This window comes from Triticum urartu, chromosome 6A, assembly GCF_056163025.1.
Source record: "Triticum urartu cultivar PI428250 chromosome 6A, HENAU_Tu73, whole genome shotgun sequence".
In the NCBI taxonomy this organism is placed as follows: domain Eukaryota; kingdom Viridiplantae; phylum Streptophyta; class Magnoliopsida; order Poales; family Poaceae; genus Triticum; species Triticum urartu.
In genome coordinates, this window is record NC_141878.1 from 33816397 (window position 1) to 33837465 (window position 21069).

Below are 21069 nucleotides of genomic sequence, written 5' to 3' on the forward strand. Positions count from 1 at the left end.
ACCAAAACAAAACCATGCAACTATCACAAAACCCTCTTGAACCTGTCGCCCACGCTCCTTTTCCCTTTCCTGGACCACAAAGCACCTGACAAAGAAAAAGAACAAAATCAAGAAACAGCTGGCGATTCCCAGGACCGTCGTTCAACTTGCATCCCAATCATAATACAGTGCAAAATGAAAGCTGAAACTTACAGGGCAAAACCAAAGGGAATAAATTGTAACTCTAGGGTAGAATTACAGTGTGAGAATCAGACGAATTATAGTGTGAGAATTAGACGAATTACAGTGTAAAAATCAGTCATAATACAGTGAAACTGTGAGGCAAACAAAGAAAAATCACAGGAATTACAGTGTAAAAAGCGCAGAAATTTACAGTGTACAATTCAGAGCTAAATTACAATGTAATTTTGAGAGATATTATAGCATAAATCTGGAGTATATTACGAGAGCGGCGTAACTGAGAGCGGGGCCATCTGCACACTTAATCCTGGTCGTAGGTCCACCTCTAGGGATCTGAGCTAGTGGGCCCGTCACAACAGATCCGCGTCTCAGGAAAAGGGGTCGACTGCCGAAATACGATGTGGAACAGTGGTATACGGTCGTCCCCGCGTCGCGTTTTAGAAATCAGAGTGACGGCCACGAGCCGTACCGTGGCTCGCGTCCGTCCGTGAAAACTGTGCGGTGGATCAGCATGGGTACATGCCGTTAGCTTGCAAGGCAGCGCCGTCATGATTCAGTAATTATTGTCAGACGCTAGTGTGGCGTCGGTGTGGGGCATCTAAAATATCTCGGCCCCCTCGTCAGTTCGACGTTTTTCCATTCCCTCCTCCCAGCTCGTCGTGAAAAAATGGCGGCGGCGAGCAGTATGGGCGATGGTTCTGGCCTGCCTCGCCTGCTCGACAACGGACTCGAGTTTCTGCTGTATCCAGTTGACAAGTAATTGCTCCCTCGTATTCTTCTGTTCTTTTCGTTCTGCATATGCACGAGCGGGCTATGGCGAAAACGCTCCTTCGATTTGTTGACTCAGGGAGGTGGTCGCGGGGCCAGATCCGTTGGTGATGAGGGGTGTCGTGCCGGCGGACACGACCGAAGCCCACTCCTCATGCGCGGTTGTGGTTGGACACCACGGCGGCGCTGCTGAGCGCGGGAATTCCGGCGGAGTCGACAACCCAGTCCGTGGAATCGACCGGGAAGGTGAACCCCAGAGGCGTCGGTGTGGACCAGAAGGTAAAAACTAAAATTAGTGTTCTGTCTGACGGTATGGTTTTGATTCTTGCAAGTGATGTCATTGTCACATACTCCCTCCGTTCCTAAATATAAGTCTTTTTAGTGATTTTAAATGGACAACCACAAACGGATGTATATAGACATATTTTAGAGTCTAGATTCACTTATTTTGCTTCGTATGTAGTCACTTATTGAAATCTCTAAAAAGACCTATATTTAGGAACGAAGGAAGTATTTGTGTATGACAATAGAAGTCTGAAGCTATGATTACTAGTATCAGCTGGCTGCCCTCCTAATTTTTGTGGCCATACGTACGTGAAATGGTGATTGATATGTACAATTAGCATATATTGTTTTTAGATGGATCATGGCATACATCCACCAATATACTCTGGTAAAGAAAAATATTGTGCCCAACGAACAAAGCATCTAAAACGTCTGAATATAAATTGCAGGTTTAGAGTTGGCCGTGCACCTCCGGATAGAGCAGTTTTCCCTGGTAGAGTCACTCCGCTGGAAGAAACGATCAGAGGTAGCTAGAGATTGGGATGAGTTTTGACTCCCTGGTGGAAGCCTACAATTTCTATAACCAGTATTCTTGGGAGCTATTGGATTTGTTATAAGATATGGCAAGAGTCGTCTGGACACCAAGCGGACAAAGTGTATGCAGGAGATCATTTGTGGATGATCTGTTAGCACTCAAATACAGAAATTCACAAGCATAGTTTTTGTGTGGCTTGCACTGAGTTTCACTTCTAAGCTGAACAAAAAATTATTTTCATTTGCAGGGTAGCCCGAGCAGTAACAACCACTATTGCTAATGCGAGTGCCCTGTAATGATCAGATTTCTTAGAGTTACGGACAATGGATGGTTTCATCGCTGAGCACCGGGCAAAGCCACAACCGTTCATTATCCCTTGCTTGCGGTGAAAAGGTTCATTGGCCATCGCACAACCAAATATATGGGTACGCAAAAGATTAGGTGAACCAGCTTAGGAGGAACAATGTGAACCTCAACAAGGTGTACAACATAGTTGGCAACTTCTTCGGTTCATCTCAGAAAGGGCAAGGGGTTACTCCGGAATCTTTGTGGCCAAATAAGGCGGGACCAGGCTAACGATGATATGAACAAGACTCTTGTAGTCTTGCGTGTTCAAAAATGTACAGCATAACGACCTAGAGTTTTCCAAGGGGATGAGGATAGCAGAATCAAGAAGCTGATGCGGACAAATGGAAACAACAAGTGCAGTACAAATTTTTCGGTGATGTCATCACATTCAACATAACGTATCGGACTAATCTGTATGACATGCCTTTTGGGTTGTTAGTTGGTGTAATCACTTCCAGAGCGTTATCCTAGCTGGTGTCTTGATGCGTGACGAGCAAGTCGAGAGTTTCCAGTGTGTACACATATATGTGGTCTGAGATGCTAAAAGTGTATTTCTTTTGTGCATTACAGAGCGGTGCCCTAATGAGGACAAACGTTGTGATTGAGAGACATGAGTAAGGTTTACAAGAGGAAAATGTTTGAACAATTTGGTGAGAACCTTTTCTAAGATGGGGCTTACCAGGTGGAGGAGGTAGAAGAAATACATTGCAAGGCACAATGACGCCGAAAAACGTGAGAAGTGCAGCAAGGTGGTATACAAGGTGACCATGTCAGATGATGGCAAGTTGTTTGAATGTGAGTGCAGATAATTTGCCCACATGAGGATGCTGTGCTGCCATGCTTTGAAGGTATTTCTGTTTGCGATCATCATCACTAGTTTGCTGTCTGTGATTTTGGTTTAACTAATCGCACTTATCCTCGCTCATGTTTTCAGGTGATGAATTACGGCGTGAAGGAAATAATCATGGAGGCATTATCGCTGGCTGAATCAAGGGATGGGCTAGGCTTTGAGGGCAGGCAAGCTGCTGAGTCAAATCGAATAGCATTGGATCGGCGGGTGCAATCATCAACGTCGAGGGAGAAATGTTTGACAATGAGAACAGCATGACCCTTTCTGGCAATTGGGATGCATTCGCTGGACTGTTGGCTTCGAGCAAGAAACATGGTGCCGGGTGACCATGCTCAAGCAGAGAAAAGGTGCCATATGAGGGGTCGACCAAGTGGACGAGGTTCTGCAGCATCTCCAAACTAACAGGTCATAAGAAGACCACCTTCCCATCCATTGATGTGCCAAAGCAGCCTTGCAAGCCTGCAACCTCCAAGAATTGTGGCATTGTAGGCCGCTGTCGCACCTCGTAAACCAGGCCGCTTGGTGCCAATGTATCTTAAAGACTTCCGACAAGCATGTTTTCGAGGATTTTCTAGTGCGTGATTTATAGTTTGATACCATGCTTTGTTCCTCCTGAGTGTAAACTAGTTGCATTTCAAACGATGCTGAGCCGTTTTCATGTGGTAGTTGGTTTCCTTGACACTGATATCAACTGCTGACAAATACGAATGGGTGATCTAATTTTTTACCAACTACACTTTGCTGTTATCATTTCGCTGTACCCATATTATTGTCTGGTGGTCTAAAATTCAGTGAGCTTGAATCATCTTGTACCGGCGGTGATGCTGGAATTAATTTACATGGAGCTCTGTGATGTGTCTGCGCTTGTTTGTCCAGCTAGACGCACATATGCGCCTCGTGAATTCAAATTTCAAAAACAGGGGTGCCGGCAGGACGCGGCCTCCTTAGGAAGTTGAAGTGGCAGGGTCTGCGGCAGCAGTTGCTGCTCTGTTCTGTTAAACACGCATTGTAGAGATAGATATAGGGATAGATGTTTAAGTAGTTTCGGTTAACATATCCTCACATATCCTCTGTAACCAAACTCTCCTTCCTTTATCCCTTCTTCTCCAAGTTTGTAATCCCAACAACTTCATGTATGCGTTGTTATTCAGGGAGGTGCGCCCCTGCCATATAAACACGCAACGCGTCCCTCTAACGAGGCAAGACGCTTCCCGCATATCGCACATGGTAATCAGAGCCCTTCCTCTCTCCATCTAGCTATCCCGATTCCATCTAGTGCCATAGCCATGTCTTCATCCGGCGCCTCCCAACCTAGCCTCAACGGCCAGGTCACCGAGAAGCTCAACCGCACGAATTACGTGCTCTAGCGCGCGCAGGTCACACCCCACCTGCGGGGTGCCGGTGTCTTCGGCTACGTCGACGACACCTCGCCGGAACCGGCCAGACTCCACGTCACCAAGGACAAAGACGGAAAGGAGACTTCTGAGCCCAACCCTCTCCACCCACTTTGGGTCAGGGAGGACCAACAGGTGCTCGGCTATTTGCTGAGTACGCTGTCCAGGGAGGTCCTGGTCGCGGTCACCGAGATCACCACGTCGCGTGAACTTTGGTTGGCTCTGGCGGGCATGTTCTCGTCCCAATCCCTCAGCCGCGTCAACAACATCCGAACTGCGCTCATCAACGCGCAGAAGGGCAACCAGTCCATTGCCTCCTACTTCGCCTCCCTCCGCGGCCTCGCTGATGAGCTCGCCGCTGCCAGAAAACCCATCCAGGACGACGAGTTGATCTCGTACATCCTCCATGGGCTGGACGCCGACTACCAGCCGCTCGTCTTCACCCTCGACGCCCGCGTCACGCCTGTCACCCTCGATGAGCTCTATGCCATACTAAGCAACTTCGATCAGCGCATGGCCCAATTTCATGGCTCCTCCGGCGGCTTCAAGTCCTCGGCCAACGCCGCATCTCGCAGTCGTGGTCGCGGTCATGGCTCTCCCCGCACCAAAGGGCGGCCTGGAGGCAACATCAACGGTGGTGGCTCCTCCAACTCCCGCGGCGGCCGCTCCCCCAACTCGAAACCTCGTCGTGGCGACAGCTCCACCAGGTCTCATCTGGATGCCCCTCGCTGTCAGATCTGTGGCAAGCTTGGGCACATGTCCAAAGACTGCTGGTCCCGCTACGATGAACATGACTACGACTCCCAAGACGAGGACAAAGTTGCTGCAGCTGCGGAGGCTCCTACGGCGTCGAGACCAATTGGTACGTCGACAGTGGGGCCACTGAACACATCACCAGCGAGCTCGAGAAGGTGACCACGCGGGAGAAATACCGCGGCAAGGACCAGATCCACACTGCCAATGGTGTAGGTATGACGATTCGTCACGTTGGTCATACAGTTATTAAAACTCCCCATCGCAACCTTCATCTCAAATTTTTTTTGCATGTCCCTAGTGCTAGTATGAATCTTCTCTCCGTTCATAGAATTGCCATTGATAATCATGTCTTTCTCGAGTTTCATCCTTTTTTCTTTTTGATCAAGGATCAGGCAATGAAGAAAGTGCTTTATCGAGGTAGATGCGTTCGAGGGCTCTACCCATTGCTTCCGGAGTGTCGAAGATTCAATAAACGAGCCTACAGTGTTGCCAAGCTTTCGTCAACCCGATGGCACGATCGATTAGGCCATGCCTCTTTTTCTTTAGTTGAAAGATTGCTTAGCAAAAATAAGCTCCCGTTTGTTGGTGAGCGCAATATTGAAACAGTTTGTGATTCATGTCAACGTGCTAAGAGTCATCAGTTACCCTATCCTCTATCAACTAGTGTGTCTACAAAACCATTGCAATTAATTTTTTCTGATGTTTGGGGTCCTGCCCCTAGCTCTGTTGGTCGACACACTTACTATGTGAGCTTTATAGATGACTACAGCAAATATTCCTGGATCTATCTTCTTAAGAAACGATCCGACGTCTTTCAAGTCTTTCAAAACTTTCAAGCTCTCGTTGAGCGCAAGTTTGCCAGCAAGATTATTGCTGTTCAATCAGACTGGGGGGGGGGAGTACGAAAAGTTGAACTCTTTCTTCCAAAATCTTGGTATTTCTCACCATGTATCATGCCCTCACGCTCACCAACAAAACGACTCTGCAGAACGTAAACACCGACACATTGTTGAGGTAGGACTAGCCCTCTTAGCCGGCGCCTCCATGCCCCTCAAGTTTTGGGATGAGGCTTTCCTCACGGCTGTCCACATCATCAACATGCTTCCTAGTCGTGTTATCAATAATGAGACTCCAGTAGAGAGGCTTCTTCATGTCAAACCTGACTACAAGTCACTTCGTGTGTTTGGCTGTGTGTGTTGGCCCAATCTTCGTCCCCACAATAATCGTAAACTCACGTTCCGCTCAAAGCAATGTGCTTTTCTTGGCTATAGTCCACTTCATAAAGGTGTCAAGTGCCATGACATCTCCACCGACCGTGTCTATATCTCTAGAGATGTGGTCTTTGATGAAACCAAATTTCCTTTTGCTGATCTTCATCCTAATGCCGGCGCTAGACTCTGTCAAGAAATACTTCTTTTTCCACCTCATCTATCCGGCCTTGATCACGGGGGAGAAAATAATTGTGATGATCCAATGATGACTAACCCTCCTAACCATGCACATGAGCTTTGTGATGATGCAGGAGAAAACAGAAGTGAAAACAGAGAAGAAAATGATGCACAAATCAATCCCCAAGTGCCATATTTCATGTGTCACGAGGAGGGGAGCAAATCTGCCTCGGAGTGCGCTAGATCCGCCTCGGGATTGCTGCAGGAGCAGCAGGGCAGGCAATCTGCACCGGGATCCGCGCAGGCTGACACGTCAGAACCGACAGCGGGTCCGCCCGCTCATGCGACTGGCAGCGACTCCGCGCGTGCCACGCGCCCGTCCGTAGCTGGAGGCGACCCCGCGCCTGCTCCTATCCACTTAGCACTCGACACCTGGCAGCGCCCGGGTGGTCGAAGCGGCAGGCGTTTTTCAGACGAATTGCGCTGCTACAAGCAGCGCGTCGAGATGCGGCTGACGGGCGTTGAATCCGGTGCTAATTCGCGCGGGCCCGCGCAATCATGTGCTCCTGACGAGCCGGTCGGGAGGCCGGGATCTTCTGCGGTGCCTACAGCATCTGGGTCACGGGGTGAAGCCACAGAGGATCCGGGGCGAGCACGAGGCGAATCTGCCTTGGAACTTGCAGCGCCCAGAACTCCTGTTCCTGACTCAGGATCTTCTGTGGCCACAGATCTGGCTGCACCATCACAACGACAAACTCGGCTGCAACAAGGTGTGATCAAGCCTGTTGATTATAAACATATAACAAAATATGGCCTAGTTTGTTCCACAGGTGAACCAGGTGAGCCAAGTACGCTTGAGGAAGCACTCGGTGATGAAAAGTGGAAAAAGGCAATGAAGGAAGAATATTTGGCACTTGAGAAAAATAACACATGGCATCTAGTCCCTCCACAGCAAGGTAAGAATCTTATTGATTGCAAATGGGTCTTCAGAATAAAAAGGAAATCTGATGGAACCATTGATCGATACAAGGCAAGACTTGTTGCCAAGGGTTTTAAGCAACGGTATGGAATAGATTATGAGAACACCTTTAGTCCTGTTGTTAAAGCTGCAACCATACGTCTTGTTTTGTCCATTGCTGTGTCTAGGGGTTGGAGTCTCAGGCAGCTAGACGTACAGAACGCGTTTTTGCATAGTGTTCTGGAAGAGGAAGTATACATGAAACAACCTCCTGGGTTTGAAAATGAACAAGCACCCTCATTTGTATGCAAACTTGACAAAGCACTGTATGGGTTAAAGCAAGCACCAAGGGCATGGTATTCACGCTTTTGTCATAAAATGCAGACACTCGGTTTTGTTCCTTCCAAGTCTGATACTTCACTGTGTTAGATAATAACGAGAATAAACGAGACAGAGAGACACAAATTTTTACGTGGAAACCCTTGCGGGAGAAAACCACGGACGCACGAAGGCGCAATCACTATAAGGAGGAGTATTACAAGCACGAGACGACAGACCGTCTGAGGTGCGACTACATGGGGTATATATGAGGGCAATACATGAGAGTCCTTGGAGAACAAGTAAACGAGTTGTACTCGTACGCGTCGACGTCAACGCAAAGGCCCACACCAGTTGTACTACGTCTAGTCCAACACAGTATAATTTGGATCACAATTTAACAATCTCCACCTTGATCCAAATTCCCTTCAGTAGTCGAAGAAAGTAAATAACTCCATCCAAATCAGCTTAAACACCTTGTGCGTCAAAGTCCATAGGACTAGTGAGAAATACCAACTAAGCCTGAGCAAAGCTCAAACTTATTGGTCGGAACTGGCTTTGTCATCATATCAGCTGGATTATCATAAGTACTTATCTTGCATACCTTCAAATCGCCTTCAGCAACAACATCTCGAATATAATGAAATCTGACATCAATGTGCTTTGTCCTCTCATGATACATTGGATTCTTTGTAAGATATATGGCACTTTGACTGTCAGAAAATATGGTAGGGCAAGATAAATCTCCACAAAGCTCAGTGTACAAACCTCTCAACCAGATAGCTTCTTTGCATGACTCAGAAATAGCCATATACCCGGCATCAGTAGTGGAACAAGCCACAATAGACTGCAAAGTTGCTCTCCAACTCACAGCACAACCACCAATGATGAAAACATAACCTGTGAGTGATCTTCTCTTATCCAAATCACCAGCAAAATCAGAATCAACAAAACCAACAAGTCTATCTCTAGTTTTCCCAAACTGTAAATAAGCATTAGAAGTACCACGCAGGTATCTGAAAGTCCACTGGACTGCTCTCCAATGCTCTTTTCCAGGATTAGCCATGTATCTACTGACAACACTCAATGCATATGATAAATCAGGACGAGAACAAACCATGGCATACATAAGTGAACCAACTGCACTCGAATAGGGAACTCTAGACATGTACTCAACATCTGCATCTGACTTAGGACATAAAGCTGATGATAATTTGAAGTGTGCAGCTAGCGGAGTACTTACTGGCTTGGCATTATGCATATTAAAACGACGAAGAACTTTATCAATATATCCCTTCTGACTTAGATATACTTTTCCAGACGGTCTATCTCTGAATATTTCCATGCCAAGTATTTTCTTTGCTGCACCCAAATCCTTCATCTCAAATTCATTACTCAATTGCTTCTTTAGTTCATTAATCTCTGACATACTCTTTGCAACAATAAGCATATCATCAACATAAAGGAGCAAATAAATAGTTGAACCTTTGACAGTTTTCAAATAAACACAACTATCATAATTAGACCTTTTGAAACCTTGAGAGAGCATAAAGGTGTCAAATCTCTTGTACCACTGTCTAGGGGATTGCTTCAATCCATACAGAGATTTCTTTAACTTACGGACAAGCTTTTCTTTTCCAGGAATAACAAAACCTTAAGGTTGTTCCATATAAATATCCTCTTCTAATTCTCCATGTAAGAATGCAGTTTTAACATCCAATTGTTCAAGCTCAAGATCATGCATGGCAACAATACTGAGTAAAGTGCGAATAGAGCTATGCTTCACAACAGGAGAAAAGACTTCGTTATAGTCAATACCTGGAATCTGACTGTAACCTTTAGCAACTAACCTTGCTTTATATCTTGTCTCATCATTAGGAGAAACACCTTCTTTCCTCTTGAAAACCCACTTGCAACGAATAGGTTTCTTCTCTCTAGGTAATCTTACTAAATCCCAAGTGCCATTCTTTTCAAGTGATTCCATCTCATCATGCATAGCGGTCATCCACTTATTACTATCACTAGAAATAATAGCCTCAGAATATGAAGAAGGCTCAGCATTACCTTCAATTTCTTCTGCAACAGATAAAGCAAAAGAAACAATATTGCACTCTTCAATTAACCTGTCAGGTTTGTTAGTACCCCGTCTAACTCTGTCACGTGCGAGATTCCAACTGGGCGGAACAATAGGCTGATTTGGAGTGGGAGTGACATGATCATCATTAACGACGGGTTCATCATGTGCATCATCAATTTCATTATGAGATGTATCACCTGAATCAATAACATGCTCCACCTGAACAGTAGGCTGCTGAATAGGAGGCTGCCGTTCACTCTCAACAAGAACATTAGTAGATGAAACATCATGTAACATAGCAGATTCATTAAAGATAACATTTCTGCTAATAACAACCTTCTGGGTTTCAGGATTCCATAATTTAAAACCTTTAACACCAGACTTATAACCAAGAAAGATGCACTTAACAGCCCTAGGCTCCAACTTTCCATTATCAACATGAGCATAAGCAGTGCAACCAAAAACTCTCAACTATGAATAATCAGCAGGTGAACCAGACCATACCTCAATTGGAGTTTTCTTATTAAGAGCAATAGATGGTGAACGGTTAATGAGATAACAAGCAGTGGAAGCGGCCTCAGCCCAAAAACGCCTATGCAAACCTGCATTGGACAACATGCAACGGGCTCTGGAAATAATGGTCCTGTTCATACGCTCAGCAACACCGTTTTGTTGAGGAGTATAAGGAATGGTGTAATGTCTGACAATGCCTTCAGACTTGCAATAATTCTTAAATTGCTTAGAACAAAATTCCATACCATTATCAGTGCGAAGTATTTTTACTTTCCTTTCAGTTTGTCTTTCAATCATAATCTTCCACTCCTTAAATGCTGAGAATGCTTCATATTTATGCTTCAAGAAATAAGGCCAAACTTTTCTCGAATAATCATCAATAATAGTCAGCATATAACTAGCACCACCTAGTGACTTTCTGCGAGATGGTCCCCATAAATCAGAATGCACATAATCAAGAATACCTTCGGTTGTATGAGTCGAAGTGTTGAACTTCACCCTCTTGTGCTTGCCGAAGATACAATGCTCACAAAATTTCAATTTACCAGGTTCATATCCATCAAGAAGACCTCTCTTATTTAACTCTGCTAAACCAACTTCACTCATACGTCCAAGACGCATATGCCAAAGGTTAGCAGCATCACAATCAGAATTCTTTGAAACAACTGGAGTAGCGTTACCTGAAACTGTAGAACCTCAAAGGTAATAAAGACCATTGGTCGAACTTAAATCACCTTTCATCACAATAAGGGAACCTTTGGTGACTTTCAAAACACTATCTCCACCTGAATACTTGTATCCCTTTGCATCAAGGGCACTCATAGAAATAAGATTTCTCTTCATCTTCGGAATATACCGAACATCTGTCAAAGTTCTGATTATGCCATCAAACATCTTGATTCGAATAGAACCTATGCCTTCAATCTTGCATGGTGAATTATCAAAACCCAAAACGGAACCAGCAGAAGTAGTGGAATCAAAAGTATTAAACCAATCTCTATGTGGACACATATGAAAAGTACATGCAGTATCAAGTACCCACTCATCATTGGTCTCAGCACATCCAGCAATAACGACAAGAGCATCATCGGAACTATCATCACGAGCAACGTTAGCAGAATTTTCACCTGGTTTGTTACCTTTCCTCTTTTCTTTATTCTGCAACTTGAAACACTCTGAGATGTCATGCCCGTCTCTCTTGCAATACCTGCAATACTTCTTGTCTCTGGATTGCGACCGGCCCCTGTAGCCATTCTTACTTTTGCCTCTGTTTCCATTATTGGAGTTCTTCTCCTTTGTCCTGCCACGAACAGATAATCCCTCTGCTTGGGATGAACTTGAACCATCATGAGGCACCATTAATTTCATCTTCTCCTTAGAGTTCAAAGCTTCATAAACTTCATTAAGTGTGAGAGTATCACGACTGTATAATATGGTGTCTCTAAAATTGGTATAAGAACTTGGCAGTGAACAAAGTAACATTAAAGCAGTATCTTCCTCTTCATAGTTAACCTCCATTGCAGCTAGATCGGATATGATCTCTTTAAATTCAGAAATATGATTCAGAACATTACCTCCCTCGGGTAACCTGTGCAGGAATAATTTTTGCTTCAGATGCATCTTGCTGGTGAGATCTTTAGTCATGCAAATCCCTTCCAGCTTTAACCATAGAGCGGTGGCAGTTTTCTCGCTCAGAACTTCCTGCAAAATATTATTATGCAAATGGAGTTGAATTTGTGACAAAGCCTTACAATCAATTCTTTTCTCCTCAGCAGTCCAGTCCTCAATTCGGTTCTTTCCAAAACTATCCAGTGCTACATCATAGTCGGCCTGTGCCAACAACGCCCGCATCTTGACTTGCCATAGGGTAAACCTTGTGTCACGATCCAGCAGCGGAAAATCATACTTCATGGAAGCCATGAGCTGATAAAGCTGTGTACACAAAGTAGTACAAGGCGGTAGAAAGATCCTTAACAGAATTTAATATGCAGAGCAAAAAACTGAAACAATAGCACTTGGTAGTATCCTTTGTGTGGATGTAGAAGTACTAATGAACTGGTACTTGTGCTAGGTACTGTAGCCTCACAATCTCCCGTGAGCAGCACCAACAGCAGCTTCGGTGCGCTTGACGTGGAGCAGCAGAAAAAGTAAATTGATCTTGTACCTCGGGTCTTGGTCCTTCACGGGGAGAAACAGCGGGCCAGGCGCATGAGTCTGCTAGGACAAGCGGCGGCTAGCAATTGTTTATAGGGCAGTGCAGCAGCGAAGATCAATCTCCTGTCGACCTCGGAGTAGTAACGCCGCGGATAAATCGCTCGTACAGTACACCTTGTCTCGGACTCGTCGTATTCGAACAACGGCGGCGGCGAAAATCAATCTGCCTTCGGATTGACAGATCGCGTGCAAGGGCGGCAGACAGACCGTAACCCTAATCCCTCTTGATCTCTAATCTCGTATCTGTAACTTGGCTCTGATACCACTTGTTAGATAATAACGAGAATAAACGAGACAGAGAGACACAGATTTTTACGTGGAAACCCTTGCGAAAGAAAACCACGGACGCACGAAGGCGCAATCACTATGAGGAGGAGTATTACAAGTACGAGACGACAGACCATCTAAGGTGCGACTACATGGGGTATATATGAGGGCAATACATGAGAGTCCTTGGAGAACAAGTAAACGAGTTGTACTCGTATGCGTCGACGTCAACGCAAAGGCCCACACCAGTTGTACTACGTCTAGTCCAACACAGTATAATTTGGATCACAACTTAACACACTGTTCATTTACAATAAATTGAACACATCCATATTTGTTCTCATTTATGTTGATGGCACTATTGTTACAGGTTCATCTGATGAAGCAATAACTGCATTATTGAAGGACTTGAGCACAGATTTTGCTCTTAAGGATCTTGGAAATCCTCATTATTTCCTAGGGATTGAAGTGAAGAAACATGATGATGGACTTCATCTCTCCCAGGAAAAATATGCCACTGATTTGGTAAAAAGGCTGGCTCGCAAGGTTGTAAACCCTCACCCACTCCTTTGTCAAGTTCTGAAAAACTGTCTCTTACAGAAGGTACACCTCTAAGCAAAGAGGACAACACTAAATACAGGAGCCTAGTCGATGCATTGCAGTACTTAACTTTGGCAAGGCCTGATATTTCTTTTGCTGTCAACAAAGTATGTCAGTTTCTTCATGCACCCACCACTGTTCATTGGACTGCTGCTAAACGTATAGTTCGATATGTCAAAAATACTTTGAGCATTGGTCTTAATTTCAGCAAGTCACCATCTACCTTGGTTAGTGCCTTCTTTGATTCTGATTGGGCATGCAGTCTGGATGATAGATGCTCCACTGGTGGCTTTGCAGTCTTTTTTGGTCCTAACCTAATATCATGGAGTGCAAGGAAACAGGCAACTGTGTCTAGATCAAGTACAGAGGCAGAATACAAAGCATTGGCAAATGCAACAACAGAAATTATACGGGTTCAATCTATTCTTAAAGAACTTGGTGTGAAAAACACCAAGGCCCCATGTTTGTGGTGTGATAATCTTGGTGCTACCTATCTATCTGCTAATCTTGTGTTTCATGCAAGGACAAAACACATAGAGATAGATTTCCACTTTGTCAGAGAAAGGGTTGCTAACAAGCAACTTGATATTCGGTTTGTGCACTCTAGAGATCAAGTTGCTGACGGGTTTACCAAGGCTTTACCCACACGGAGTTTTAAAGACTTCAAGCATAATCTCAACTTGATAAAGTTGTGATTAAGGGAGGGTGTTAAACACGCATTGTAGAGATAGATATAGGGATAGATGTTTAAGTAGTTTCGGTTGACATATCCTCACATATCCTCTGTAACCGAACTCTCCTTCCTTTATCCATTCTTCTCCAAGTTTGTAATCCCAACAACTTCATGTATGCGCTTTTATTCAGGAAGGTGCGCCCTTGCCATATAAACACGCAACGTGTCCCTCTAACGAGGCAAGACGCTTCCCGCATATCGCATATGTTCCAGAAAAGTGCAGCAAAGCCATGGCGCCGATCTGGGACAAGCATCAGGATCTGAGTTCTGCAAGCGTGGTTGATCAGACCACGTCCGTGGGTGTTGCCGAGCCGAAGGCAGTGGACTTGTCCTGCATCCCAGTTCATCATTGTCTCTAGGTGATTTTGTATTGGCATTCTTTTCTTTCTTCCTTTTTTGAATCAGCATTCCTGCATCCCAGTTCATCTTTGTATCGACATTCCTTCTGGGTGTACTTAAGTACCCAGCGACTGTGTTTTTTTTTTGAGTCACCCAGCGACTGGTAGGTGGCCGTTTGTTGCGGGCGTCACCAAGCGGTACATGCAGGCTCAGAAAAAAAGCTCATCCATCCAATATTATCCCGTCCCGGGCCAGCGGAGTTGTTGGACAGCAAATTAATGCGTCGGGCCCATCCAGGAATACTAGCACAATACGGTTGCTGCCTACGAGATAAAATACAGAAAACGCACATATCGCGAGGAAAGGGGGCGGGCGTGATTTCGGGGCCAGCTGTGCTCGGGATCAGATGCGAATTTTCGGTATATTACAATGTAATTCAGTGATATATTACACTGCCAGTCTTGGGAATATTACAGATAAATTAAGAGGTATTACATTGTAATTCAAAGAGTTAATCCACTGTAATTCAAGCAAAAGCTGAAAAGAATAAGTACAGAAAATACAAGCAAACTCAGATGAAGTCATGAATACAGAGACGAACCTATCAGCATAAAAGAACACAAGTCCTATCAGAAGAAGGCATGCATAGAAACAATTCAAACCAGAGCTTGTTACAGTGCTAGTACACACGGGGCAGTGAAGGAATGAATAATCACACTAGGGAATTACAATGAAAATAACCTAGGAACTACACAGAATAATCACACTAGTCAGAGATAAAATCCACTGTAATTATTCAAGCAAATCTGAACAAGAATGAAGCTCAAATATCAAGAAATACAGAGGCTAAACATGGAAATTACACTAAAATTCTAGGAAAAATTACACTGTAATTCTGGGGGAAGATTACACTGCACTTACATAATGAAGCATGAGGGTTACACTGTAATTCTGGTAAAAGTTACACTGTAAATACAAAAGTGAAGCACCGGGATTATACCAAAAAGATTCTAGGCTAAATTACACTGCAATTCTAGGGTAAACTACACTGCAATTACAAAAAAGAAACATGGACATTACGCTGAAATTATGGGCTAAATTACCCTGTAATTCTGAGGGTATAATACACTATAATTATGGGCTAAATTACACTGTAATTCCTGTGCTTACACTCTAATACATCAGCACTACAGAGCTAGCACACAGAAATTCAGTGAGATGATCTAACACTGACAAAATAATGGAAACTACAATGCTAATACACAGGGGAACACCTACACGGCTAGAACAAATGGGGATTAAAGTGAAATAAAACCATGGAAATGCACCAGAACAACATACTAACCATGGAAAGCAGAGCTAACTCACTAAATACGATGCACTGAGAAGACCCTAAACAAGGGAAACTAACACCTACATCTAACCTACCAAAAGCCATACATCTACAACAAAAACTCAAGAGGGTTCAGGAACAACAAGAGCAAAAAGACCAATACAGAGACCACCTACTAGCGCAAATCACCAACCCTAACCACAAAAACACCCATCTCATGACCTAGATCTAAACCAACCTACAAAATCGAGCCACCCACCAGCGCCTACACCAGTTGACTAGTACTAACAGAAGAAATCATACATCACAGGCGAGTACAGGGGGAGAAATGCCGGACTACTCATGCCACGAATCAGAACCAACTGCTAAAACTACAAAGAGCAAAGAAAAACACAAACAAAACGACATCAACATACACCTACTATGAATCCTAACAAAAGACTCACCCAGATCTGGAAGCTACACAGGTATAAACAAGCAAAAATCAGATGGGGGAGGGAGAAAGACGAGAATAACCAACCGTGGCAACCGTGGATCGAAGAGAAAGGGAGGGGAAATCAAGCTGAAGCGGTGGGGAAACTCGGAATCGACATGAACAGACAAAATCGCATCCTCTACTCCGCCGCACGAGCGCCTGTTCCTCCCTCTCACTCTCCGCTCCCATATGAAAAGGGGAAACAACACCGCGCCCGACAAAGAAAACCAAGCGGTGCCGGGCCGGCGCGGCAGTAACGGTTGGGACAAAAACAAAACCGCGCCCGACAAAGAAAATCAACCCGAAAAACAGATGTGCTAGCATGAATCTCCGCGCGAGAACGGATGGACAAAGATTTGAGTGATAACGAATTGAAAAACACTCGACTGTAAAATAGCAAATCCGTATAATAATTAGTAGAGGAGAGATCGGTAGAACCACGATCCAAAAAATAGTGCCTCGTAAAAAGATGACCATATAGGACGTGTCTGAACCGAGCTCTGCTGAGGTGTCATTGAAAATAAAGGTCATATGGTTCTCCCGCCTCTGCGGTGATGCTTTACTGAGTGATGCCATGGAGCGAGAGCTATGTTTCCTCCGCAAGTCCGATGTAGTTCTTGCTGAGTTTTGTTTTTTGTCTGTGCAGGACCAATCTTTTGGATATGTTGAGTTTTCGATAATGTGTTTTGGTGCTTTTGTTGGCTTATTTTCGTGGACCCGGAGTCTTGCCTTGACGCTCCAGTGAATATCTTGCGGCTTGACAACGTGCACATCTAGGGGGTCACCACCGGGCCAAGTTTGTTCATCGCTCACGACTTCACAAGTGTTAGGATAGGCGAATCAAGTGACTCTCCAGAACCTTTATCGGTAATCGAGTTCGTGCAGGTGTACGAGTGGTAGCGTCGCTGCTCTAGTCTAATTACATTTTGTTTGTGGAAGCCTCGGGAGAATTCTGTCTTCCAAAAAATATTTCATGGAGGTGCATCTGAGAGACTTAATTGCAGTTCTTAGTTTTAGGAGTTACTTTGTAGTTTCTTAATCACTTGGGAGATGAGAAAGATATGGGAGGGGCGGTGGGAGGGGTGGAGGAGAAGACAAACGTGCAAGAGAAGGAGCGAGGGGGATATTGTATCTGTAAGGGTTCTCGTGTTTGAATAAAGTTATAGGTATTTAAGAACCAACCAGTAATTGAATGCTTAGGAGGATGGTGGTACCTCAACCCACGAGATATGAAACCCCAGATTTAACATTTTGGTGTCTTATTAATGCAGATTATTTTCTAGTGGGAGCGAACATTCCCATTGATAATGTGGCGTCTGTGATGACTTGGTTAATTTTGGAGTTTCGGAACTGACCCACTCTTCTGTGGTCATTGTGTCGTAGTGTGAGTGTGTGCGGCTACATTATAATCGATGTTTCTCAAAAGTTACAAATATATCTCAAAGAAAAAGAGTATTTTTCTCTTTAGAATCATTTGTATATCTATTGAAGAAAATTACCCTCTATACGTGATTATGAAAATTATTTAAGAAAATAGTAGTCTTGTTATTAGAATTAGAAAGGGGACACACTTCATATTTGTGTTCTCTCAATTTTGTCGCAAGTACTCATTTGACGACACACGAAAAAAATCGACGAAAAATGTTAGATTTGTGGGAATTGGCTTGCGGACGTGTGTTGTGTAAAAGAGCAAGCTTGGTTTCCATTAGAGTAAGGGGCGTGCTACCTATCGGCTGCCTTGTGAGCCATCAGATCTGACTCAATCTAGTGACCGTGCACCGTCCTCTATTTCTGCAACAAAAGTCTTGTTGTAGAACCTTTGCAACAAAGGTTTTTGTTGCAGCAAAGATCATGTTGCAGAAACATCCGTAGATTATTTTAGCAAAAAAGGCCGAGTTGCAGAAAAATTATATTGTAACAAAGATAATGTTGCAAAAACTGTTGTTGTGGTACCAGTTGCGCTTGAAGCTCGAGGAGGCGGCAATTACGATGCCGATGCTCCTCCGGGGCAGCGGCATCGTGGACGAGGCTCCAACGGCGGCATGCCTTGCAGAGGCGGGTGACGGCGGGACACTGCTTCTCAATTGAGGGTAGCGAACCACCTGCTGGCGACGGCTCCGACACCTTGGGTAGCGAGCGTTCGTTGCGCGCCGCCATGGAAGAAGCACGAGTGGCTGGGTTGCTCAACAAACAAAAATATGTTGGTCGTGTTGCTCGCGAGGATAAGGATGAGAGTGCCCGAGCGGTTGTGAGCCATGGACATGAGGCCATCATGAATACCAGCCGGCTGAACTGAATTATTTGCCTTAGAGTAATTCCATTATAGTACTGCATGCATGCATGGTTTGTCAAAAAGATTTTTTTGTGCATGCATGCATGGCATATATCGCCACCTTCCACGATGCAATGTTTCTTATACGTATCTTATGTGGGAATGGCTAGAAATCAGTCGACTGAAATTTTGATTTGGGTGAGGCAATTTGGCTTGGATCAATTTGAAGCATTAGATGGAAAATGAACGGTCCAGATTATGTCTTCTTTCTCCATGCGTTTTTCAGATCGCATCTTTTTCCTCCTCCCGCTGATGCAGCCACCGGCCAGGACGCCTGCTGCCGCTGCCCGCAACCGCCTCGCCGCACCATCCTCCCCTCAACCTCCCCCCACTGCCGGTCTTGCAGCCGCCCCAGACCATCCCTCTAGTCCCGCCCGCATCCATATTTTTTTCTCTGTCGAAGCCTCACCACCACCGCCCCTTCCTTCTCTCCGGCGAGGCCCTTCCTTCTTCTTCCTTCTTCTTCCTCCATTCAAAATTGGCTGACCCGAATTCGAAATTCAGCTGACTGACATGTAGCTGAATTGATCTTACGTAATTTCCTTTTCTACTAATTAAACTGCCCTCCTGATTTTCGGGGTGGGCCTCTGTGCCCAACTAGTGATCAATAGAAAGCTGCCGCATGAGATAATACGTAGGGTACATAAGAAACATTACGTACCTAGCTTTACTCCTCGTTTCACTTCTGAACCAGCCACGATGAACGGCTCCCCAGACACTATCCGAACCAGATCAACGGCTCTTATTCTGCCATGCATGCTTGTTGGTAGCCAATCAAACTTTACACATGAAGTACATGTTGGGAGTCGAATAGATGCTGTGGATGAGATCAGCTGTTGACGACCCTGCAGTTGCGCCGGATCTGGGTGACGGCTCCGGTGGGCGGGGCGAGGTTCCCCATCTTGATCATCGCCGTCGCGAAGTCGGACACGAAGAGCGCCCGGTTGGCGGCGTACTGGCTCACCAGCGCGTCCTGGGAGGCGCCGTTGAAGAGCTCCTGGTCCGAGTGCAGCAGGCCGCGCCTGGCTACGAGGTTGCGGTAGTAGGCATTATCGAAGACGAGCGGCGTCTGCACGTCGAACGGCGCCAGGTTGGTGTCGCCGTTGGGGGCCGCGGCGGGGCAGGTCCGCTGGCGCAGCGTGGCGAACGCCGGGTCGATGTTGGTGTCGTTGTAGATGTGGCCACGGAAGTTCTGGCACTGCGAGAAGCCGACGGTGTGCGCGCCGGAGAGCGCCGTGAGGTCGCGCGGGCTCAGCTGCTTCTTGGCGAACGCGGCGATGAGCCCGTCCAGGTTTAAGCTGGGCGCTGGGAGGTCGCTGTTGGCCTCCATCATGTTCGCCGTCGTCGAGTCCTGCCGGCCGAGCAGCACCGCCCAGCTGGGGCCGCCTAGCTGGAACACGAACACGACCGATCCAGGTGGGTGTTGTCAGCATTGATCAAAACTATGCTTTCAGAAGCAGCTGTCCATTGATTGCACGTACCAGAGAAGTGCCGTCCCGTGCTGCGAGGGCGGCGATGTCGGCGCAGGAGACGACGCCGGGGCAGACCAGCTCCACGTCCTTCTTGATCTGGTCGATCACCTCATAGCCCCGCACTGAATTCACGTTGGGAAAGGCGGTCTTCTCGCCGACGAAGCTACCAGCCACGTCATCCAATAGAATGGATCCGTCACAGCCCTATATAGTAGCAAAATTCCACCATTAATCGTGGCCTAATTATGCTTGCTCACTAGCAGCTAGTTACTGCATAAAAATATGATTGTAAACCAATCGACATGAATGTACTCCTTCTGCTACAGTGTCAAAAAAGTCTTATATTTTAATACGGAGAGAGTACATGTTTGCTTAAGGTTTTAAACAGTTCAGTTACCTGAACAAAACAGTCGTGGAAGTGGAGCCTGAGGAGGGAGGCGCCCATTCGGCGCTCGGCGCGGAGGGCCTTCGCCACCGTGGCGCGCACGGTGCGCTGCAGCGTCGGGCAGCTCTTGTCGTAGAACGACGGCGAGAGCTGCCCGTACGCGGTGGAGGAGAGGAGAAAGAAGGCAAGCACGCAATGCCATGCCCTGCAGCTGGAGCTGGAAGCCATGGCTCACAAATTTACCTCGCTACGTACGTAAGCTCAGTGTGTTTTCCACTGTAAGATTGCTAGCTCAGTAGTAGGCTTAACTGTGGCGGGCACGAGCCACCTATTTATAATGAGTATACTGTTCTTTCAGTTGCATGAGAAGCATGTAGAATGGACAAAGTTAGGCCACACTAGGGTCATGGAAAAGTATGACAAGTTCCACCAGGTTTCTTCCATGGTTGACAAAGAGCAACGTCCCTCTGCCGCTCTAGGTAGGTGCCAAAAACTGATCCATCTTTACAGATATTGCTCACCAATATGTCACTAGCAAATGGCATTTCC

General features: G+C 45.7%; 2 protein-coding genes and 1 pseudogene across 2 annotated transcripts; 2 read left to right on the forward strand and 1 right to left on the reverse strand.

The window, feature by feature from the left end:
• Window positions 1-695: 695 nt before the first annotated feature.
• On the forward strand, window positions 696-3687 carry LOC125531617 (uncharacterized). Its single transcript, XM_087527977.1, has 4 exons — window positions 696-936; window positions 1028-1227; window positions 1683-2964; window positions 3051-3687. Exons 1-3 carry the CDS (start codon window positions 848-850, stop codon window positions 1784-1786), a joined length of 393 nt encoding a protein of 130 aa, XP_087384103.1. The 5' UTR covers window positions 696-847; the 3' UTR covers window positions 1787-2964; window positions 3051-3687.
• Window positions 3688-4729: 1042 nt separating this feature from the next.
• Window positions 4730-4868, forward strand: LOC125517783 (small nucleolar RNA Z247; annotated as a pseudogene).
• Window positions 4869-19382: 14514 nt separating this feature from the next.
• On the reverse strand, window positions 19383-20837 carry LOC125515753 (peroxidase 70). Its single transcript, XM_048681256.2, has 3 exons — window positions 20533-20837; window positions 20145-20339; window positions 19383-20053 (listed from the first exon to the last, which is right to left on the reverse strand). Exons 1-3 carry the CDS (start codon window positions 20746-20748, stop codon window positions 19493-19495), a joined length of 972 nt encoding a protein of 323 aa, XP_048537213.1. The 5' UTR covers window positions 20749-20837; the 3' UTR covers window positions 19383-19492.
• Between the last annotated feature and the right edge of the window lie 232 nt (window positions 20838-21069).